General features: G+C 41.9%; 1 protein-coding gene across 2 annotated transcripts in view; it reads left to right on the top strand.

The window, feature by feature from the left end:
- Positions 1-25,392, top strand: part of DCTN4 (dynactin subunit 4) — a 778,985-nt gene that overhangs the window by 658,267 nt on the left and 95,326 nt on the right. For both annotated transcript variants that reach the window (XM_044069397.1, XM_044069396.1), the window contains 2 exons: positions 477-584; positions 1,017-1,114. In XM_044069397.1, coding sequence (XP_043925332.1) covers positions 477-584; positions 1,017-1,114 — 206 coding nt within the window. The remainder of the gene's footprint in view (positions 1-476; positions 585-1,016; positions 1,115-25,392) is intronic.

Raw genomic sequence — 25,392 nt, 5'->3', positions numbered from 1 at the left:
CTGGAAGTGTTTTTCAGATTATGTTTCAGTATGCAAATGTAAATATCTGTACTAATGTTATTTTAAAACAAAAATAGTTTAATTTTCATGACAAACTGTGAGTTTTACAGTCACCATTTGAAATGTTGGGGCCCAGTAGAAAGATTTCCAAAATGTGGAGACTGAATGGGTGAAAAAGGACTTAATGGAGAAGAGCGATCTTCATTCACTCTTCTCATGGATTTTCGGTCTCTCTCTCTCTTTTTTTTTTTCAATTTATCAGCAGTTGGCATTTCAAGTGACAACATTTCAGAAAGGAGCTGTGCTTTACTCTGTCCCTAACTCTAGATCGGTTTTCAATAGTAATCATGACTATTCAGTAGATGAAGCTGATGCCCAGTGAGATCATTTACTGTGATCCAGCTGTAGTAGTTTGACATTTTTAATCTGTCTGCTTGGCCTATTCTCTAAACAAAGCATTTTTTTTTCAATTTTAGGAGAGCCAGGTTCTACTTACCATAACAAATCCTGTGGAAAATTTTATTCATGTGACACTGCAGTCCTGTGAAGAAGGGGATCCCGATGACATCAACAGCACTGCCAAGGTAATACTTGGCTTTTGTTCCTTATTCTAGTTGAAGTGCTTTGTAAGTTTCAAGATTAAAAATGAGACCAATACTTTGGTTGTGCAATTTTAAGCTAAGTGTCATGAATTAATAGAAAATATTGAGTTGAGGAATGGGTTAGGAATCCTGATAGGATGCTGCTTTCCAGTGTTACAAATGATGCATCGACAGACATAAATTGTACAGAATGTTAATTTTTATGTAGGTATTTAACTGAATAAGTTTCAGCCAGTCAGCTTCCAAAACCTTTAGATAAGTGTGCCACATAATTAGTTGTTATATTTTGTTAAGTGGGAGATTGACAGACATTCGTGGGTGTATTGAATGTCTGTTGTAGCATGCATGTATACAGCAGTTTTCTTTGTCTTTTTTTTTTACTAATAATGGTTTTCTAACTGAACTTTTATGTAGGTCATGGTACCCCCAAAAGAACTGGTCTTAGGAGGTAAGGATGCAGCTGCCGAATATGATGAACTGGCAGAACCCCAGGATTTTCAGGATGACCCAGAGTGAGTACTGTTGTACAGTCTAGTCAGTATTAGAATGGATTGTATTTTTCTTTTAACTTTGAAGGCTACTTTTTCATCTGCAACTTTTTGTTGTAGTCAGACATCAGGTAGCTTGCACATTGTGTTGCTCCCCTTGATTCTAGTTACTGTGATATGTGCTGTCAGCTTGTGTATTTGCATACAGCCTCTTGTTTTTTTTTTTTTTTTGCCTTCAGATCTAGGTGTTAGACACTAAAATACTTAAAATGTGCATCTGCTTTCTGGTTTGTTTTTTTTATGTATAGTTGTTAGTACTTTAAATAACTGGTAAGCAAATTGGCTAGAGGCCACAACTCTGGCCACTATTACAATGCATAGATTACAAACAGAAAGTATTGCATAAGGTGCAGTACAAACAGTAACAGACATTTGTCTCAATTTTTCATTTTTACAATGAAATATGAACTGCAAAAAAAAATTATCACACCCATGATCCAAACAAAGATCAGTAGAGAAGACTTTAGTACAGCTAATACTAAGTAGATGTACATGATTTGCTAAAGCACAGGTAGGTGATGTGCCAAAGTGTTAAGTAAAGCAATGTGAAGCATAAAGCATAACAACAGGAGCAAGATTAGAAAAGTGAGCATTATTTTGAAATAAAAGTTATCCCTCCCCCATTTTGTTGTAAAATCAACAAAATCAGGGTAAAACCCAATGTCATTAGTCAGTGTCCCTAAAATATTTATATCTTCTGCTTGCTACCAGTTCACGCCTTTGCTTCCTGCTACATCTGCATAGGGATATGTTATCAGTGAAATTCCCTGTAAGTTTTTGATTTGAATGAGGGAGTTTGCACTGTGGAGTAGTCAATTAGATGCCTAGAAAAGGCCTGCTCCTAAACCTTTTTTGCTTCAAGGTGGTGGTGCTTCTTTTTGTCACAGGTTACATTGTGTGTGTAATCCTAGTGGCAGCACTGTTGTTCTTCATGTTTCACTGTTGCAGTCATCACACTTGGGTTATCCTGCCAGGATTATCCCTCAGTCGGCTCAAGTACTAGAGGCTTAGTATTTCTGCGTCGGTTGCTGTCGCTCCAGGACTGATGCTAGGTCGTCAGTAGCATAAAATCAGGCAGCCGACACCATTACATTAGTTTTTCTTGCCGAGGAGCCCGAAGCAGATGCAGTTCACATGAGTGCTGGTCAAGTTTTATTTCCGAATTGAAGTTGAAGTCTTCTAAAGCTAAGTACCCCGTTGGGGATCCTATTTTCTTGCTCTAACCAATGTCAGAAAAAAGTTAACAATTGTCTCGCCTGTGGAAAGCAAATACCACACCGAGACTTCCATTCTTACTGCGTCACCTGTTTAGGCCCAGTCCGCGAAGTACCTCGCTGTCACTTTTGTGCTTTGTTCAACGCTAGAACTATACATCGTTGGGCCCTTATTTTAGCTAAATATTTTCGCTTCCGGTCACCGTATTCTGATATGGCTTCAGTAAACCATCCGACTACCAATCTTCTGAAAAAAACATAAGGATAAAGACAGAGACCGCACAGGTCCAAAATTACCGATGACACTTCCGTTAAACTAGTCATCAGTTCGCCGGTCCTCAGTGAGGCGTTTTCGCAGCCCCTGATGTGGATTCGCAGGCCGCTACTGAGACCCATTCGGAGTCTGGTATGCAGCGAGACTCTCCTTTGACTAAGGATCCTGCAGATGTTTCTACCTTGGATGGGTCCGGAGTCACTGAGCGGGCACCGGCTTCCGAGGAAGTTCTTCGCACTATCGATACTCGACACAAACCAATGTCTTTTTTCATGTCTTCAGTTCTTTCTAAAACTGCCGAGCTTCTAAAGCCCAGGGTACGAACTACGCCTAAAAAAATGACAACCCAAGCTCAGGCACCTGCTTCCATGCCTCAGTCTCAAATGATTAAACTGGCAGAAGACCTTAGCATGCTTATTAGGGCAAGCCAGCCTACCCCTTCCAAAAGAAAAAGAGACTTGTCCCCAGCAGTTTTATCTGACCAGGAATCCGATGACTCCGAGGTTTCTGAATATGAAGACATGCAACCCCTATCTGCTTATGAGGATTCAGATGCAGAGGAATCCATTCCTTCTGCCTCTCCTCCAGAGGATTTTTCATTTGGTGAAACCATACTTACTTTAAGGGAGCATTTCCAATGGGAATGTCAGGACTATCCTCGGTCCAAAAAGAGACTCAAGGAATTCTTAGATTTACCACAGCACAGATCTTAAGCCATTCCTCCTGTCTTGGATGTTGTGGATGATGTCTTTATGAAATCCAGTTTGACTCTTGACACCCTTCCTCCTGCTCCCAGGAAACCTGACAGGTACTACAGAGTCCCTGACTCTCACAAATTCCTTTTCAAAAATCCTACTGCTGACCCAGAGGTCATCTCCCAAGGACCTAAAGGAATAAAAGCAACCACAGCTAAGAATTCCACCCCCTCAGAATGGATTCCCGAGCTTTAGACAGATGTGGTAAAAAAGTATACACCTCTGCAGCTCTTGCCATTAGAGCACTAAATTGTCAGTTCCACATGCTGAAATACCAGCAACATACTATGGAACTCCTTAAAGAAAAAATATCTACCTTTCCTACTTGTGTGGAAAATAAAGAATTACAAGAGCTTATGCATTCAGAAATCCAAATTGCTAAACACACCTTGCAATGTGGCTTTGACGCCCTAGAAGCATCTTGCAGGGCAGCAGTCACTGGTTTTGTACTTAGAAGACATGCTTGGCTTAAGGAACACACCTTGCCAGACCATGTCAAATCAAAACTATTGGACGCACCATTGAACAAAGATAATTGGTTTGGCACCAAGGCAGAAGAGGTCTTAAAAAAGATGGAAGAAAAAGCTAAATCTATGCAGAGTTAGACTTCTTACAGGTCCAGCCTCCTAGGTTCAGTAGGCATTGTCCCTCCAAGCACTGGTCCTTTCCAGCCCCCTCCAGGCCAGCTCAGACAATACCTAGGGGAAGCAGACCCCCCAGACAGCAGTCCCAGGGAATGCAGAGATCTAAGCAATGGAGTTCCCCCACTTCAAAAACAGGGCGTGCTAAGCCACCCCCTTGTGGAAAGCACTCACAATGACTTTAAACCTCCACCCCTTCCCTCTGTCTACCTGCTTGTGCCCCTAGGAGGAAAACTCTCCTCCCATGCAAACAACTGGGCCTCTGTTACCAGCGACTAATGGGTTCTCAACATAGTGTCCCAGGGATATAAATTTTATTTCCACACTCTGCCAACCCCAAAAGGGTTCCCAGATCTTCCTCCAAACTAGTGGGCAGAGGTCAAAAAACAAGTCCATTCCCTGCTCTCCATGAGAGCAATACAGCCTGTTCCTGCAGACCAGATATGCCAAAGTTTCTATTCCAGGCTTTTCCTGGTACCCAGAAAAGAGGGCACCTGGCGCCCAGTCATCGATCTATCAATTCTAAACACCTTCCTGGTGATACCAAAATTCAAAATGCTCACCCTCCAGCAGCTTCTTCCTATGCTTTCAAAGGATGTTTGGTTAGCCACCCTAGACCTAAAAGATGCCTACCTACACATCCCAATCAGGGAATCTTGCAGGAAATATCTACATTTCAGGGCAGGATCTCTGCACTTTCAGTTCTCTGCGCTTCCCTTTTGGCTTATCCACTGCTCCCAGAGTTTTCACAAAATGCCTGTCTCCAGCCATTGCTTTTTACAGACAAAGAAATATTCAAATTTATCCCTATTTTGACGACTGCCTGATTCAGGCAGACAGTCAGGAAAAGCTGTTACAGCACCTGACATTTGTAAAGGACCTACTGACCTCCCTGGGGTATACTGTAAACGAAAAGAAATCCAAACTAATCCCTACTCAAAAAATTGTATTCCTGAGAGCAAGCCTAGACACAGCATCCCAGATGGCTTTCCTTACTCCAGAAAAACAAGCCTACCCGACAGGCTACTTCTCTCATCTAGCCACCAGAACCCAGTTATCCGCAAAGAAAATCCTGCAAGCATTAGGGTTCAAGGCCTCCTGCATTCTACTCATTCCTTATGCCAGACTGCATATGAGGAAAGCTACAGTGGTACCTAAAAAGCCTTTGGTGTCAACACTCTCAGGACCTGGAAACTGTCGTACGTATGATACCCTGTCTACGGAAAGATTTTCTTTGGAGGGTAGCAGCATGCAACCATAACAAGGGTCTTCCCTTCTCTCAACCCCGCACCACCCAGACCCTCACCACAGACGCATAAGATTATGCCTGGGGGGCACACATGTACGGCAGGTGCATTCAGAGCCATTGGAGCCCAAATCAAATACATCTGCACATCAGCCAAAAAGAGATGCTAGCTGTTCAGCACGCTCTGACAGCTTTCAGACCTCAACTCTTCCCCGGGGTCTCTAATGATCAAAACAGACACCACAGTGATGTGGTATATTAACAAGCAGGGAGGAACTCACTCTTATCCTCTCTGCAGGCTCGCCATAACTCTTTGGCACACAGCTTCAGCCATGCAAATTCACCTGCTAGCACAATTCCTAGAAATGGGGCACCCCGAAGGTGGACCTCTTTGCCTCCCACAACAATCACCAGCTCAGCAAATTCTGCACCAGGGAACCTCACAGCAAGGCCTGGAAAGTGGATGCTCTATCCTTCCAATGGGTAAACCTCTTGATCTATGCATTTCCCCCTCTACCACTAATTTCAAGAGTACTGCTCAAAATAAGGCAGGAAAAACTAAGGGCGATCTTGATTGCCTCAGACTGGCCGCGCCAGCACTGGCTCCCACTGCTGCGCAGCCTGTTACCCCTGCCACCATGGCACCTTCCTCAGATCCCAACACTCCTGACCCAGAAGAATGAAGAATTCATGCATCCACAATTGCAGACCCTGTACCTGACAGCCCGGCTTATTCCCTGACCTCTCCTCCAGCTGTCAGCCTAAGCAAACAGGTCCTGGATGTTATACGTGAGGCCAGACACCCCAGCATCAGAAAATCCTATGCTGACAAGTGGAAAAAGTATTGCACCTGGATCCAGGCTAAATGAGCTAAAACAGCACAGCCCTCTCTACCTCTTATCCTGGATTGCCTAGCATGCCTACTACACAGGAGCCTATCCTTCTCTTCTATTAAAATTCATCCCTCTGCCATCTCTGCTCATTACAGCACAGAGCCTCCTCTCTTCTCTCACCCTCTCATTACACAGTTCCTAAGAGGGGCTAACAATTTAAGGCCACTCAGAAGAGCTCCTACACTAGCTTGAGACCTTAACTTTGTGTTGGAAAAGCTCATACTCCTCCCTTTTGAGCCTGCAGCTTCAGCAGAGTTAAAATTCCTCTCTTGGAAAACAGCCTTGCTTCTGGCCATCACTTCAGCTAGAAGAGTTTCAGAGCTACAAGCAGTCATGGCTGTAGAACCTTTCATCATTTTCCCTGCTGACAGGGTCACCCTCAGGACTAACCCAACTTTCATGCCCAAAGTGGTGTCCAGTGTGGCTGTCAACCAATTCATTTGCCCACCTTTTTCCCTAACCCACAAAACAAGGAGGAAAGAATTCTACATTCTCTAGATTTGCACAAACAGCTCATATTTTACCTGGATAGGACTAAATCTTTTGGAAAAACTGACCAATTGCTAGTCAGCTTTGCAGCAGGGGCAGAGGGCAAGGCCATTTCCAAACAACCCGTCTCCAAATGGATAGCACACTGCATCCATTTCTGCTACAAACACCATGGTAAACTGCCCCTAAGGGGGTCAGGATGCATTCCACCAGGGCAACCTTCACCTCTGCAGCTTTTCTCAGAGGGGTTCCTACTGGGGACATCCTGGAGGCTGCAACATGGACTTCTGTTCATACATTCACCAAGCATTACCACCTGCCTGTCTTCTCTAAATCCAGGTCAGGCTTCGCAACCGCAGTCTTGCAGGGCATCCTAGCCAACCCCCAGTCTTCTTGACTTCCTCCACCCTTTTCTTCAGCTTTTGGAATCAACCCAAGTGTGATGACTGCAACAGTGAAATAGTACAGTTGTGTACACTTACCATAAATGCAGATGTTCGAGTGTATTCATTGTTGCAGTCCTGGTTTCCCACCCTCCATCCTCCTCCTCTCTCTCTCTCTCTCTCTCTCTCTCTCTTCCTTCCTCACTCCTTACAGGGAATGTTTGGTATTTACTTTCTACTGTTGGTGTTATTCCACCATAGCCTAGCTCCCTATTGGGGGGGCTCCTGACATTTGGGGCAAGAGAAATTGATGTAATGGCGTTGGCTGCCTGATTTTATACCACAGTTGACAACCTGATGTCAATCCTGGAGCGACAGCAGCCGACACAGAAATAATAAGCCTCTGGTATTCAGGCCGACTGAGTGCTACCTCTGGCAGGATAACCCAAGTATGATGACTGCAACAGTGAATACACTCGAAAATCTACATTTATGGTAAGTGTACTTAATTGTACTTTCCAAGAAGGCCAGCAGTGGAGATAATTGGCATTATTCTAGGAATACTAGTGATGGCTTTTTTAGATGGTTTTCCCTGTCTTTATAAGCAGGATCAGTTCAGTATTCGTATTCCTGTGTGTCTTTTAATGAAGAGGTCTTCGTTCCAGTTGAGTCATCCTTTCTGGCATACAGTCTTAAGGACAGATAGTACACTAGTACCTGCTGCAGCAGTAAGGTGCTTCTTTTTACAGTGGAATAAGGAAACTAATTTGAAGAAAAAGGTGATTTAGACAATAACTTCATTGTTTTTGTTTAGCATTGAACATATCAAGTCACCTACAGAGCATTTTCACCTTCTCTCAGACACTAGGTTATTTCAGATTTTTTCCTAGCACAGAACCATAAATATCTTCCACCTTACCTTTAATTCCATGTGCTGTTCATATGTTGTTTTCATCCTTTGCTTCTCATTAAATACAAGAGAACACTGACAGACTTGCAGTATTAGTGCTTACTTTTTTGTACCTCTTCTTTATTTAATAAGGGGTACTTAATTTTGACTGCTTGTATCTTGATGAATGAGGGAAGAATTATTTTTTATGACCAGTGTTTCTGATCTTATGGTGATAAAATTGCACCATCGCAAGCCTCTTCTCTGTTCCTCCAGATACTTCTACATAGGCTAATCCATGATATAAACATTTTGATATCAGTTTGCTCACATTCCATTGATACTGATATCCATGCTGTACATAATCATGTGTATTGTCTGTGGTTATAATCCATAAACAGCAGGTGTCCCTAAACAAAGGGAATTTGACTGTCCCTACACAGCTAATTATTTAGATTTTTTTATGTGGCTGCAAAACTGTAGCCTAATGTCAGATCCATTTCAGCCTTCTCACATTCCTGTACCAGAATTAACAAGCGTGCTGCCAAGTGCCACATTCCAGCCTTGTACTACTATTCAGCAACTGCCAATCATGTTAACTCCATGCATTTAGCTGAACATAGACTTGCCTGTTCACCCTTTAATTCCCCCCCCCCCCAGCAGGTGACCTCTGCCTTCAGAGAAGCCTTGAGTCTTGTGAAGCCTGTTGCATACAGGCCTCCAACTCCTATCCTTCCCCTTAGATATGCATTATTGCTTGCGTGTAAAAGACAGGAGCCTTTCAGCATTCATCCTCTAGATTCAGTCTTCAAAGACCCGTCTTCTGTTTCTGCAGCTTCCACAAAGTTAACTGCCTTCAATAAACTTCCTAGCAGAATGGAGTGAGATCCTGACCACTCATCCTTGGAATGACACCTTCAGGTCCAGCACAAGCCCCAGAGAACCTAGTATTTTTTTTAACTATGCCAACAAAAAAGGGTTCTAGATCCCAAGACAAGTGGGGAAGAGAACATTGTTGCTTTGACAATACTACTTTGGGAACTCACGTCTTTTACCACCTCTGCTGATTGTAGTATTCTCTAGTGGTCCTGGAAGTAGAAGAAAAAAGCTTTCCTCACTTCATGAGCACAGGCGAAGTAGTAAAGGCTGTGTGTATTGACATCCAGTGTAGGCTTCTATGTTAACTGCTGTAGTTTTGCTGATGGTGTGGTTAGAGCTGTAGTCCTAGCATGCTGAATGATTTGGCTGAAACTGTGAGCCCATGTAGTCCATCCTGTATGCCCCTTTCAAGGGAGAGGTTCTCTTTGTCTGTCTTTTACAGAACCTTGTAGAGGATTCATTAAAGAAGAAACGGATTCTCTTCACTTTAGACAATCTCTTTGAGCTCCTTTCAATTCACTTCTCTACATCTGGAATTGGCCTAAGCCTAGAAGACATAGATGCCTCCTCATCCTGCAGGGAAGGCCTTCTAGCATCTCAAGGCATTGTCTCTATTTGTCCTAGCCAAGTCATGAAGATAATGCTGTCGGCTTCAGTACTGTCTGCAGCTTTATGCTCCCCATGTGGTGGACACTTTCTCAAGTTTTGCCTGAGAATGGAAAGTTGTCATCAAAGATGACTTTGCTCTCATTCTGGTTCTAGACAGCTAATTCTTGGAGCTTGTGTTATTCCCCCCAAAAAGGACTCCCCTAGAACAGCAGACTCACTCAGAAAAACTCTTCTGGACAGTGCTCCCCAGAGAGCCCATAGAGGATATCACTCCTTTTGAATGAAGTTAAGTTATCTCTTTCCAACTCTTTCTGGCTCTTTCCCATCTTGGCCAGTGGAGACTTAAAAAAGCAGAGAAAACGAAGAACACCAACTGCAGAAGCATAAAATCCAAAATTGTTTAATACTCCAGCGCCTTGGCTAGCAAGCATTTCACAGAGTTAACATCACAGTAGCACAAGCTACACTTAAATAACAAATATCACATCATTAATCAATTCATTTTAAAGTTTGCCACTTTGGTGCCTTATGGTTTAAACAAAGAACTTGAGTGGAAGGCTTTTCTGCATTGTGTTATTAGTTTGTGTTTAATTGTTTTAGTTAATTGATTAAATTATGTGATATTTGTTATTTAAGTGTAGCTTGTGCTACTATGATAACTCTGTGAAAGGCTTGCTAGCAGAGGCGCTGGAGTATTAAACAATTTTGGATTTTATGCTTCTGCAGTTGGTGTTCTTCGCTTTCTCTGTGTTTTTTTTTTATTTGCACTTTTTGAAGTCTCTAAACAATTAAATAAAAATCACTACATCAGGTTCTTCATGTTCCTTCTTCTGGGAGGTCTGAATGATGTTGATTGAATACAATGGATGCCTTCTGACACATCGGCTTATGGAATTGGCACAGGAGACTGATCTGCTTCAGTCCAAGTAGGCACCTTTTTTCAGTATAAATTCCTGACCTTTCTCCTTAACTCCTCACCTGAGCTGTGTAGCATGTGCTTGAGCAGTTTTCCTATCAGACAGTTTTGCAGGATTTATTCAGTGGCCTTGGTGAAAGCCGGGTAGACCTAGTCTACAATTACTTCCCTGTGAAGTTATTCAGAAACCCAATCATTAAAATGGGTCAGGTGGAACTGACAGCTTTTTCTGATCATAAACCTATATTGGTTGTTGTGCTTTAAAAAAAAAAAAAAAGTCAGCCTTACCTCTCTGACTTTTCTGCAGCTACTTTTAAGGACCCTGGAAGGCAGTCCATCTTGTCACTGTACTTTTATTCTCTTTTAAGGAAGCCATTTTCCTCTGAACAACCCTCCCAGTCAATCTTGTTGTTTGTCCAGTGCTCACTCTACTGTCTACCTCCCTTTCAACATGGCACCCTCATGTTGCTTTCTTTTGTGAAGCGTGAAACAAATTGTTCAGTTATTACTTCTGCCATTCCCATACTTTATTACGCTCACTCTTCCGAGTTGAGACCGGACAGCTTTGTCTGATCCTCCTTTGTCTGTCTTTGTAAAGACTGAAGCATAGTATTCATTCACTACCTCTGCCTTTTTCCACAGACTTTCATGATCTCCCTGCCAACTTTACTCAGCGTGGCCAGGTCTTTTCCATTCCTTTAGTTTTGCTGTATACCCCCAAACTTTGTTCTCTTGTCGTAACCCCTTCTGATATTTCCCTTTCATTTTGCATCTTTGTCATCCTTACCTCCTTATTAGCAATCCTTCCTGCTTGCTTCAAGTCTGTTTCCTTCATCTCCCTACCCTTTTCCCTTCCACCTCTTTTGTTCTGTCTCTTTTCTTAATTAGTAGTCTCACATTTTTGTATTGACACATTGGCCTTCTCTCCTTTTTGCCTTTTCCAAAGTCCTAAGTATTATATCCATGAACCACTACTAATGGCTTTGCCCCCAGTCCCCTAATTCATCTTTCACCTTTGCTTAATGTTCCACACAGTTCTATTTGCCCTGGTATTCTTATCCCTTTTGCCTCCCAACACACACCCACTCTCTCTCTCTTTTCACTATCTCTGTTTGCCTTTAAGTCACACAGGGGCATGATTACTGTTGGCTAGCAGTGCTTTCACATGGACATCCCTGACTCTCTCTCACCTTGGTTAGGACCAAACCCAGTGTTCTTCCTTTTCTGGTATAGTCCCTCGTCAGTTGGCTAAACTCCTCATGATCCAAGATCTCATTCAGCTCCTAAACTATCTGTACTCTGGATCTTGGACTCTTGTAGGCTACTTCTGGCAAAGTCATATCTCCACCAAGACTATAATCCTGTTCCTCTACCCAACTCCTTTGTTCTCCCACTGTCATCATCCTTCCTTGGCATATCTGGGAGACCATGTTTTGCACTGACCCATTTGCACTCCCCCCTCCTCCTACTTTATCGCCGTGGTGCTTAATCTAAGTTTTGAACCTGTGTGCCTCCTTGTTGCTTTTCTTTGCGGGGGGGTTCTTCATTCTGTTTTATTTCTCATGCTGTTGCCCTTATTTGTTTAGATTTCTGCTGCATCTTCTTCCTCCCCTTCTGTGCCATTTTGAGCTGTCTGTACCCACATAACATATCCCACCCCTACTGTCTCTAGACAATGTTTCTTTTATTACATCAATTTTCATGCCTGTGTCATGCCTCACTGCTTTCACTTGCCCTTCTTTCTATCCAAACTTCTTTCATTGCACAGTAATACTGTCCAGCCATGCTCTGGGTTACATTTATTTGCTCCTGTATGTTGTCTGTTCTGTCCCCTCTTCTTTTTACTTCCCAAGTACTTTTCCTTATATCTTGCTTCTGTAATGCACTCCTTCCATTTTAGTTTTAAACAGTCATTGGCACTTCCTGTAAAGATGTGCAACAAATAACATTAAAAAGTTCTAGCTTTATCCTACATCCACAGTAATTAACTAAGTGATAAATTACGTGGAGTTGTTTTGATAGTTACTTCAATTGAAAAATCAGCTATCCTGTCAGTGAAGTGTTTGGTACTGGAAAAGAAAAAGCAAGAGAAAATAAAACAAAACTTGTTTAGTATCGGCCATGTAGAGGAGAATAAGCTCAGACAGTACTCCTGATATACAAACTCAAGAAATGTCAGATAAGACCTGGTAACTTGGAGACTGTTCAACCAACAAATGGCTGAGTTATTATGATTGATTACCAGATTATGTAGAACAAGTAAAGCTTCAGTAAAGGCCACCATAACTGAAACAGCATTAGATCATAAATAAACCCAAGTCCTACATGGTGGAATGGCAGATTCTAGCAGCAGTTAATTAACACACTGGCTGCAATATAGACTATTGAAGCATAGTTAGTGGGCTTTGAAGATCATGTCAACAGCTAAAATATTTGACTGTTAGGAATACTAGAATAAGATGAGTAACAAGACCCAGAGAAATTTGTAGTTATTTTGGCTGAGTGGACACACTAGTTAAACCTTCAGTCAACAAATTCTATTAAAAAAAGTTTTGTAGGTGAGAACAAGATACAGGCATCCCCTACATGGGAGACTGTGCTGTTCCACAGCTGATATGTACTAACTTCATGACTGCAAGATCATGTAGAAAAAGAATAAAATCCTATATAAATAGAATCACTGCTATTGTGTAAAGAGAAACCACTCCAACATTGATCTCCTCCAGGTAATAGTGTTTGGGGTTTCTAGGGATTGCCGTTTGGTAGTATAACACAGGGGATGACATGAAGATAAAGTCGTACAGAAAAGTCATGTATCGAAATGCAAAAAAAAAAAAAAACTCCCCACCAATGGGTCTATAATGGAGATGGATAAGGTTGGTGCTGTTTTAGTATGGACTGTCTTTTGCCTCTTCAGGAAAAGCAAGAAATAATGACTAATAACTTCATCTGTAGTTCTAACAGCAAATGAATAGCTGAGACCTGATGTCAAGCATGTTGTGTACAAGTAATGGTCTTGAAAGGTGTTCTGAACCTTCTTTTGGAAAAGGAGAAAGAAGTATTGGAGTGTTCTTGCTAAGAGCTGGTTTGCTTTTGGGATTTGCATTGCAGCTTAACTTATGTTGGTTATTTGAGCCTATGAAAGTGCCATCCTGACATTTTTATTAAATTATTACTATTGCAGTATGTGTTCAAACTGTTGAATGTTTGTATTTGATTGCAGTTAAAACTAGTTAAGATTGTTAACCCTTAGTCTTGATATATTAAGACAAATGTGAGCCTTATTTAGCCATTGATTACTGCATTTTCCATATGTGTAGTGCATCTGATATGTTTCAACATAGTCTGGTGCCTTAAGCTGTAGTGAGAGTATTGCTTTTTTTTTTTTTGCTCCAGGATTTGTGCTTGCGCTTTTGCAGTTGTTGATATTTCAATTTTGCTTCTCCAGTTTTATATTCTACTTATTTACTTGCTTAAAGTTGCATTCCTTTTCTGTTCTACTGTTTATGCCCACTCCCCTAACTGAGACATTAAACTAAAGTTCTTGAAAGAGCTCAAGTATTGGCTTTATTTGATTGGATCCATGTCTAGCTAGCCTTCTTCTTTGATTTTCCTCAACCCTTCCATTGTTTTCCCGTTGTGATTTTATAAGGCTTTTCATGGCCTCTGGCCCTTATGGTAATCTGATTTCAAAAGTCCCTTCTTCCCCTTTTCATAGCTGTTGTTTGTTATATAAGCTATTTAAGTACTCTTCCGAACCATTGTTTTCCATAGAACCGTGATACTGAGTGACTACCCAGCAAGTCAGTATCACTGCTGAGTGAACCTTCTGTACTACATATTGCCTTCTGCTCATTTTCCTAAAACTCAGCAAAGCTTGTGTTCCAGAAGTGTTTTACTTGTATTCAGTGCCATCCAGGCAAAGCTAAGTAGCACTTGATCAAGTTATTTTGAGTGATTGCCACTGTTTCCTGCTTTGCATTTAAAAGTATTTTTGTAAAAAAAAAAAAAATGCTCTTCCTGTCATTGTTCCTGCTGTAAAACTATCTTGAAATTGGTTCCATCAAGGGGTTTCCAGCTAGTTTTTTAAGCAGCTTGTGCTAGCATTGCACTTGTGGATCTCTTCTACAGTGTTGTACATTAGCAGGACTGGATTTATTCATCTTGAGGCAGGGGATGTTTGACTGGTCTTTCTGAATAGGGAAATGCGCAAGAGCTGAAAATGTAGTCGTAGGGTTGCCACCTTTTCAAATGGCCAAAGTGGGACTTTTTTAGTAGAAACATGAGGTTTTGCAAAACAAAACGTACTACCCACGGCCAGTGCAAAGGGCAGAACTTTTTTTTTTTTTTGTTTGCCAAAATAAATATGTATGCTTGTAGCATTTGAGTTGTTTTAGGTATTTTGTATAATATGTACGTATTTCAAATATTATGTAACTATTAAAGAAAACTTGGGAAATACTTTTTGTCTTAAAATCTCAGGGCATTTGTCATTTTTTATTTATTTATTTTTTTCCAGAGTACACAACTGCCCAAAGAGGGACTGTTCCATGTAACGATACCCCTGTGTAGGCATTTTATTTGCCAGAGGGCTCCTTATTTAGTTTTCTGTTTTTCTGTGCTGCTGTAAATTTGGCGTGTTTGGGTGAAGCTGATCACCTCACAGCAGCAGTTAGCAGCGCCCTGTACAGTAGCAAATACGAAGAAAGAACATTTTCCTTATAGAATGCTCCATAAAACTCTACCTTGTAAAGCAATAAATTTAGAGCAAATATCTTGTACGCCAACAAGCTTAGAGCAGCTTGTTGGGTGCCGAGTGGCATTACCTGCAGATTTAGTAGACTTCAGTATTGTCTAAACATTAAAGTTAGTAGAATTTAGTACTGTTAGCATAATCTGCCACAGTAAAGCACCCTTATTAGTCTACACCAATTAAGCACCCTTAATAGACTTCTAACCTGAATACACCACCCCGTTGTAGCTCACCAATCGTTGCAATTCCCTATCTTCCCTGTAGCTAGCTTGGTATATATTTATTTATTTATGTACATTTGTTTACCGGGAAAGTCCAACTGGGCCAGAAGCCCATTTTCAGCAGAGACCCAGAGAAAAAAAGCTCTACAGGAATATAAGCAAAGTACAATAATTAGATAGTACAATAGTATACATATAGTAAGATGTGCAGAATACACATAATCTAGTTAGTCTTTACAAAGATGTATTCAGAACAGTTCTCCAGTAGATACACGTTCCAAAAGAAAAACACACAAGCATTTTGGTAAAGATCACTGCAAGAAAATTAAAATTAGTACTATGTACATATTAAATAATAGTTACACACACACACACACACACATATATAGATATATATATATTTTTTTGAGTAGTAATAAGTAGTAAGGTTAATCACTTGTTAACAGAGGGGGTGGAGCTAGGAACTAAAATTTCTATTTAAGGAGTAAACCAAAACATTTCAGAGCTTTACCAGAAAGGCTCATCCAGACTCTGCTACACTTTGCTGTGAAGGAAAGGTTAGTTTGCTGTTATTTTTTGTATTTCTGTATTGCCTTTCTATATTTTGAATACTGTAGTTTGTTTTCTTTACCTTGTGTTTTGCTTGCATTCTGTTTTAACAGCATATTAAAACTTCAAAAGAGACCACAGCTCTCTCTGTTCTGAGTCAGGCAGAATTTTTCCCTCCCTCCCACCCATTTAAGTTGTCTTGTTAAATACCACTGTCTTTCTAGTTGCCCGCCTCTTATGTTAATCTGACCATATATCTCATTTCTCTCTACTTTCACTGGCTTATGTGAGTAATCACAAAACCATCACTTTTGAAATCCCACCCCTTCAATTATTTAAATTTATTGGCCATCCTACAGTATTTCATAGTACCAAAATACAAAAGTAACCACCCCTTTCAGTCCATCTTGCTGTTTTAAAAATAGTAACTCTCCACTAAACCTTAACTTTTAAACAGGTAAAACTCAAGTTACCTACTTTCATATCTAACTTCTCTAGTGCACACTGCAGAGTGCATTCTTTTCAATCTTACCTTTAAGCATCCCTGTTACTAGCACTTTCTCTAATACCTAAAAAGATCATCTCTACTTGACTCCAAGTAGACTTTTCTCTATCTGTTAAAGCTAGCACTTGCTCCTACAGTACTTATTACCTTGATACGGCACTCTTATAGATAGCACCCCAAAAAGGCAAACCCCCATTTCTCGGTCACCCACGTCCCCGGAATCTCTTTTAAAGTTTTTGTCTAGTCCTTCTAGCATGTCGAGGGATCAGTTGCTAGTGTCCTCTCCTGCTCAGCTGGTGAACCTGGGAATATTGAGGCAATGTTACAATTGCCTCATGTACACAGACAACCCTCTCCTCCTCCCACAAAACACAAATACATGCGAGAGATGCAACTATACGGCCAAACTGGAGGCTGAGCTCTCTCAACATAGGACTGGCAAGACCAGTCAGGAGGAGAAGGTTACCACACACACTATAGACCCAGTCTCACATAGTACCATCACAACCTCAAATCATACACATAAACACACAAAGACATACTCGGCTCTGATCAAAAATCTACCAAAACAGCAGAGGCCACCAAAGCAGACACCCAAACAACCACCACCTCAGAACACAACACCTGCAACACATAGACCTCACAGTCAGAGTGTCAAACAGTCACAGCCCTTAAGGCTAAACACAATGCCAGACACACTAGTCATTGGTAACTCCATAGTCAGACACACTGACGTCCCGCTCACCAGACTGAGTAAGGAGAAGGTCACAGTAAGCTGCCTGTCGGGCGCTAGAATCCGCCACATAACGCAAGCACTCAGGTCTCTCAACAGCAGGTACAAATACGACTCAGTCATTGTCCACGCTGGTGTAAATGACCTGAGACGTACCTCCTTGGACTACATGAAAAGAGACATTGAGGAGCTCTCTGATTATGTAGCCCAGGCAGGTATGACCCTGACCTTGAGCAGTATCCTACCTTCACCAAGAATGATGCCACAATACAGAGATAAGATGATCAGCTTTAACAATTGGCTTAAACTCTGGTGTCATTCAAAGGGGATCCAATGTCTGTCTGCCTGGGATGACATGCTGGACAAGCCACGCTGCCGCAAGGGACGGATTGCACCTGTCACCCTGGGATTCCGGATATTGGCAAAGGCTCTTGCCACCCCATAGTGCCTTTTTAGGCAAAGCTCAAATTCTAAACCTACCACCCTAGAACACAAAAAGGAAAAAACTAAGGGTAATGCTGCTCAATGCCAGAAGTCTAAATCTCAAAATGCACGCACTCGAGGCCCTTCTCAGTATGGAGAACATTGATGTCTGTGCAGTGACAGAAACCTGGTTCAAGGCTCCTGAGAGCACCCCAGCACTATCAGGTTTTACCTCTTATCATGCGTTCCGCCCCAAAATCCGGACAATACCAAGAAAGGGGGTATCCATATTCATCAAGGACACCCACACCTCAAGACTGGTGGCAACGCATGATGCATCGGAGACCATCCAGGTGCAATTAACCATAGGCAAGACTGCTCTGCAAATTGTAGCATGTTACAGGCCACCCTCACAAACTCAGGAACCTCACATGGCCTTCCTGAAAACACTAGAGGGGATAAATGTATCACCAAACACCATCATACTAGGTGACTTCAATTACCCTAATATAGACTGGGAACACTACTCAAGCCCAAACACCCTAGCCCAAAAGTTCCTGGAATTCATAAACTCAAATGCCATGGAACAACTAGTCACCATCCCCACAAGAGGAGAAAACATACTTGATCTCATCATCACGAACATGGGAGCACAGTGTTCAACACCGAAAGTATACCCCTCACTGGTGAGATCAGATCACAAACTAATCTCGCTGGAGGTCCTCATCCCACCCCACCTGAAATAAAAAGACCACAGTAAAGAACTTCTCGAAAGCCGACTTCACACTTCTAAAGACTAGTGTGGTCTCCTTTAAGGCCCCGAGGCATGGAAAACAGTACTCAAGCCGCTGAATCACTTACAAATGCCTTCTACCAGCACCTGCAGGACTGCATGGATAAGGCAATCCCAAGCAAAACAAAGACTCTTTGTACCAAAGGCAAGCGTCCAGTCTGGTGGACCCCAGCCATAAACAAACTCTACAACAAAAGGAGGAAGCTACTACAAGATAGAGCAAAATCCTTAAAAGGTAAGACACCCTTGATCACTATAAGTAAAAAACTAAGAGCTCTCATAAAATCATCCAAAGCAAAATTTGAGAGAAAAATAGCTAAAGACTCAAAAGACAATCATAAGGCCTTCTTTAGCTCTGTTAGAAACCTGGGAGGAAACTCCCAGATATGCTCAGAACTAGTTCAAAATGATGTGAAGATTACTGATCCTACAGACATTGCCAACATACTGGCTGACAGGTTCAGTGCAAACTCCCCCAAAAGGAGAGATATCTATACCAAGCGATTGCAGCCCCCCAAACATCTCCAACACCCAAGTGAGAACTGCTCTCTCCAAAGCAAAAAACACAGCATCCATGGGACCTGATGGTGTCCCCGGCTGTGTGCTCCACGAACTCAACAAGGAATTAAACCCACAGCTAGGACAGCTGTTTAATCATAGTCTTACCTCTGGATACGTACCCAGGAAGTGGCGCACTGCAACTGTGGTCCCACTTCACAAAGGCGGTGCCTCCACCGACCCTGGAAATTACCGGCCCATTAGCTTGACAAGCCTTGTCTGCAAAGCCATGGAGAGGATCATAATGGACCTCATAAATAAAGGCATAGGGAATTTGCAGACTTTGGATCCATCCCAGTTTGGCTTTGTCAAAGGCAGATCATGCCTTCTAAACTTGGTTGACTTTTTCGAAACAGTCACCAAAGCCATTGATGAGGGAAAGGCAGTCCATACAGCCTACCTCGATCTGGCGAAGGCCTTCGATACAATACCCCACTCGGGTATCATTGAAAAACTCATCAGCTTAAATGTTAACCCATACATCACAAGATGGGTTGCAAACTGGCTGAGTGACAGAACCCACAGGGTCAGAGTTGCTGGCGCCATGTCAGACTCAAAGCCTGTCACAAGTGGTGTACCACAGGGCTCAGTCCTGGGCCCACTCTTGTTTGGCATCTACTTTTCCAAGTACAAGCAAACACAGGAGGGTTATGGCTGACAAAGTTTGCAGATGACTGCAAACTGGGCCATAGTAGAAAACACATCTGACACAGATATCCTTCAGAAGGGTCTCACAGAAACGGATAACTGGTGCCAGAGCCATGGCCTAAAGTTAAATGCCAAAAATGCATAGTCATACCCTTCGGGAAAAACAGGGTTACCCCTAGCTACCAAATAGGTGGCAATCCACTGAGCACAGAAGAAGTTATCAGGGACCTGGGGACCCAGGTTGATAGTAGTCTGTCATTCGACACCCATGTAGCTAAAGTAGTTAGGAAGACCTTCTACATTGCCCACCTTATCATGAAGGGATTCTCATCTAGATCAAGGGAGGTCATAGTCTCCTATACTCATCACTCATCAGACCAATGATTGAGTACAATGCCCCATTCGGAATGTATCTGACCCGACACTTGCAGCAGCTGGAGAGGCCACAAAAGTTCCTCACCAAAAGGATAAAGGGTCTCAAACATCTGTCCTATGCTGCCCGACTGAAAGAACTCCAGCTCTATTCAGTCGCCACGCTTGCTCAGAGGTGACCTTTGCCTAACATACAAGGCCATGTCAAACCCAGATTTGATGAATATGCTTCACCTCAAAAATCTAGATCCGTCAGAGCCACAAGGGCGGGAGACTTAAACCTCGACACGGCTATTAATAGGACGTGCTGGAGGGATAGATTCATCACCCAAAGACTCCCTATGCTGTGGAATAAAATCCCGGTATATGTGAGGCAGAGCACCTCGCTGGCCTTGTTCAAGAGAAATCTTGACCATTGGATGGGAGATCGCAGATATACCCCAGGGATTACCTCAGTGTCACTGCTCAACAGAGGCACAGCAAAATAATGGGTATAGTTCCCCATACTAAAGGGGTGGCTTAAGCCACAAAACTATGGGCTAGGCTTGTAAATGCCCTCGGGCAGATAGCCTAGTATGAACCTATGAACCTATGAACCTAATAATACTGAGGAGAGGGAGAAAATGAGAGTAAGGGGTGGACAGTGTGATGAGAAAGTTATAGATATCTTGTCAGTCAGGTTTGGCACAAGAGCAATGCCAGTTTTTAGGTAGATGTTCAAATAGTAGTTTGAAATTGGTAGATTAAGATGTGTTTTGGTTCCATAATTTAGCTATTTGCTTTGAGAATAGGGCTTCACCATGGGTGTTGTTAAATTTGTTTACTGTGAGAAAGTTTCTGTCTGCAGATCTTAGACTTTGTGGGCATGAGTAGGGAACAACAAATTTCATGAGGGATGGGCAGTTGTCAGGATGGAAGATGATATTTTTTGTGAATCTAAGTTGGTAGAGATGGAGAATGTTAAGTAGCTCAAGCCAATTTAATTTATGTAGCGCAATACAGTGGTTGGTTTGGTGGGGAAGATTAACTGTGAAGCTCGCTATTTTGCTGTAGCAAGTTTCCAATTTGGTTAAGTCTGATTTTTTTTTTTTTTTTTTTTTTTTTAAGTTGGTAAAGATGGGGAAGGCATAAAGGAACGTAGAGAGGGGGGAATGTTTTGTAAATGGCTAGTCTGGTATTTTCAGTGAGGAATGGCTTGCTTCTGTACAGTGAGCCAAGCTTGACGTGAACTTTCTTAACTGTGATGGCTATGTGTTGGTCAAATCTGAGTTTGTTGTCGATAGTCAATGCCAAGGAGTTTTGTATGCTCAACTGGTTGGATGACTGCTGTTTGATGAGAGAATGGTGAAAGGAGGGGTGGTAGGTGATTGTTTGCTACTGGTAAATAGTATTAACTGTGTCTTTTTGGGTTGAGGATTAGTTGTGATTTACTTAGATATGTTTCAATATCATTAAAAGCTTGTTTAACTACTGTTTGAAGGTCTGGTAAGGTATGTGCTGAGCAGATTAAAGTTGAATCATCCACATACTGAACTACGTTAGCATGTGTTGTGGATGAGGCTACATCATTAGAGAAGCCCTAGTATGTATCCTTGCGGGACTCCGACTGAGACAGGCAGAAGTGTTGAGAGTTCGGATTTCCATTGTACTACTTATCTGTCAGAAAGATAGCTTAGGAACCAGGAGAGGGAAGTCTGATAGGTTTAGTGAGGCAAGAGCATTAAGGGGTTTTTGATGGGAGACCGTGTCAAATGCTTTTGCCATGTCTAGGAAGAGTGATGCTATTTGCTGGTTTGAATTTCTGAGTTGGTTGATGGTGTTAGAGAAATTAATTAGGGCTGTAGTGATGCTGTGTTTCGGTCTGAAACTGTGTTGGGAGGGAGAGATAAGGTTGTGGGATAGCAAATATTGTAGTAATTAAGCGTGTATACATTTTTCCAGAATTTTGACACAGGGGATAAGGATGGCTATTAATTGCTTAATTCTGTTGATGATCCTCCTTTATGCAGAGGAGTGATCTAGGAAATTTTCCATAATTTTGGGGCATATTGTTCTGCTATAGACCTGTTTACCAGAATAGAGATAGGCAGAGCTAAGGCATCAGCTGAAAATTTGAGGTGTTCATTCGGGAGTTGGTCATCTGCTAAGGAAGTTTCATTTTTTTCAGCAATGTACTCATGGTGTTAGTTGTGACAGGTTTGAGGTCATTAGGTGGAAGAGATGGTGGGGTGGAATTGTTCCCTGTAACTAAGGAGAGGATGGTGTTTATAAAGTAGGTGCTGATTTGTGAGGCAATACTCATGCTTTGGTTATTGGTTGTTGGTTCTGGGGTTGTGGTTTTACCTGGGTGGAGGAGCGAGTTAATTGCCTGCCAGGACTTTTTGGGATTGTTTTCATATTTGTTTTGCATAGATGTAGAATATGTTTTTTTTTTTTTTTTGTCTTGTTTGAGTTGTATTTTTTGTTTGATTGCAGAGCTACTAGTATGCTAACAGAGTTGTATTGTCTTTTTGTTTTCTGTTATTGAAACCAGGTTTTGTCCCTTAGTGTTTGAAGTCTAATGGTTTCTTTTGATATCCAGGGCAATCTCTTATTTTTAACACAACATGTACAAGTTAGTGCTAAGCTATTTAGAATAGCTAGAAATGTGTCATTGAATTATGTTACAGCCTGGTTGAGTTGGAGATAATGCATGGTGTCCAGATCCATTTACTGAGCACATCTAAGAATGCTTCGTTGGAGAAATTTTTGGTATTTCGTATGACTTTGTAAACTATGGTTCTGGGTGGGTTGAGCTGATGACGGATTAAGTAGATAGGTCTGTGGTCACTTAAATTATTTGGAAGGCATCCACAGAGATAGTTGTGGGTGGTATTGTTAATAAGTGACCAGTCTAAGATGTATTCCCTTTTGCTTTGTTTGTCTAGTCAAGTGGGAAACTGGATAGTTTGGGTGAAACCATGTAGATTTATGAAGGCTGAGGGGTTATCACCAGTGCAAGTGTTCCAGTCTTAGTTGAAGTCGCCTGTGCTAATGATTTCATGGATGCAGGTTGAGGCTGTCCAGACTATGAATTCCTCAGTGGCAATTGGAGTATTGTTGGGAGGTATGTTAAGTGGCTATTATGGTAATATTTTTCTTTGAGTTGATTCTAAGCCATGTTACTAGGATTTCAAAGTTGTTATCATAAGGGTATTTATTTGATAGGTAGATATATACATCTTGAGACAATGTAGCAATTGTTTCATGTTTACCGACAACTACTTAATCCTTAAATAGACACCGTATGTGAGATGTATGCTTAAACAGTGATACTGGAGGCAAAATTCTCATACAAGCATACCTCAGGTGGTTGAAACCAAGGACACAACACCCATTCCATGTAGCACACAAAACACACACACACAAACACACACAGACTCATGGATGCTGAGGCACATAAAAGCAATCTTGCTAAACAAAAATCGTCTAGAATACCCCTTGGCAAAGCTATGACTCAGCAACAACAAAGACACTCAGAAAAAAACAGCACCTAATATCAAACATATAGTCACACACAAAAGAGCCCCAAACACTAAATCTTTAAGGCAAGCAAACACACTTCCTAGGATTCTCATCATTGGGGACTCCACTGTAAGACATACTGATGCCCCTCTAACCTTGCTGAACAAGGACAGGATAACAGTCAGTTTCTTGTCAGGGACCAGGATCCACCAAATCACACACACACTCAAGTCATTACACCACAAGTACCAGTATATTATAGTCCATGTAGGTATAAATGACCTGAGATGTACCAGCCTGGACTGTATGAAGAGAAACATTATAGAGCCTGCAGAATGTACATCTCAGGATGGTAAAGCCTTGCTAGGAGCTCTATGACTGTGTGTCTCAGGGTGGCATGAGCCTTGCATTGAGCAGCATATTACTATTACCATGGATAATGCCACAGTATGAGCAAAAGATTATTGATTTTAACAATCATCTGTCTTTCTGGAGTTATTCTAAGAGGATCCAGTATTTTGTCAGCTTGGGAGGACATGATTACCAAACCACTTTGCCAAGGATCGTCTGCACTTGTCCCCTCTGAGCTTTCAAATACTGGATAAAACTTGTATCCATCCCCATAGTACCTTTTTTTAGGTAATGCCAAAATAACAAACCTGCCAACATAGCAAAATCAACTCAAGTGAACCTCACGGGGTTACTTCTCAATACCAGGAACGTAAATAAAAATCTTAAGTCCCTCCAAGCCCTCCTCACATTCAAGAATGTAGAGGCAGAGACATGGTATAAAGCAGTAGAGAGTACCCCAGCTGTGTAAGGTTTCAGTGTCTTCCACACTTTAAACCAGTAGCTACACCAACAAGGGCCAAAGGCAGAGGTGTCTCAATGTACATCAGTAACAGACATACCTCTAGATTGGTCAAAGACGATGCTGCACTGGACTTCCTCCATATGCTGCTCGGCATACACAATATCCTGTACCATATCCTAGCCAGCTTTGTCACCCTTCATGTCCCAAGAACCTCACAATGCATACTTGGACCTGATGGAGACACCATCCAATCTAGCACCCTGCTCATGGGACACTTTAATTACCATTCTATAGACTGGGAAACCTACACAGCTTCAGATCTACAGGCAAAAAGATTCTTGGACTTAGTAAATACATCCTTGACCAAGTAGCGAATATGTCCACTGGAGGCTCCAACATTACATACTGGACCTCATACTCACAAATATGGAGAATGCTGCACCCACCCCATTCGTAGTGTCTCACCCTCCCTGGTAAGGTTCAGCCATGAAGCTATCTCCTTCAAAATCAAGTGCGTAACCCCAGTAAAACTGTTAACATTTAGAAACTATTCCAAGACAAACTACCTTTTATGATGTGATGCTTTGTCAAAATTCAGTGCCCCTACAAACCCTGAGAATACTGCATCCTACACTGAATTGCTCTCGGAAACTGTCTACAAACATGTCAGTGGTTGCATAGAGGCCACTCTACTTACCAGAAGTACTCCTGGAACTAGCCCCAGAAACTGCCCTGGGGGCATCCCAAATTAAACAGGATATACCACAAAAGGAGAACAATGATGGCAAAAATCTGGAAGGGCGATTCTCATAAAGATGAAAATTCTCTCATCAAACCAAATAAGCAACTAAGAGGGTAATTAGGTCAAACAAAGCCAACTTTAAGGTTAAGATAGCTTCCCAGATGAAAGATAACCATAAGGTCTTCTTCAGCTATGTCAGAATCCTCAAGGGCAGCACACAGCAATATGCTGAACTAGTGGTTAACGGTGCCACATTCACTGAGTCTGGTGAGATAGCAAACTTCGAACAGATTCAGTTCCAGCTTTACCCCTTCTCATCCCAACCATCTTCGAAGAAATACCCTCAAACATAACCCTTCCATCTATGAGTACAAGCATGTACTGACTGTGCTCACCGAAGCCAAGGAGACCACCTCAGTGGCTCCCAGTAAGATCCAGG

The sequence above is a fragment of the Protopterus annectens genome, chromosome 4.part0 (assembly GCF_019279795.1).
Source record: "Protopterus annectens isolate FY-2018-M chromosome 4.part0, PAN1.0, whole genome shotgun sequence".
NCBI classification, from domain to species: Eukaryota; Metazoa; Chordata; order Ceratodontiformes; family Protopteridae; genus Protopterus; species Protopterus annectens.
This window is presented reverse-complemented; position numbering and strand designations above follow the sequence as displayed.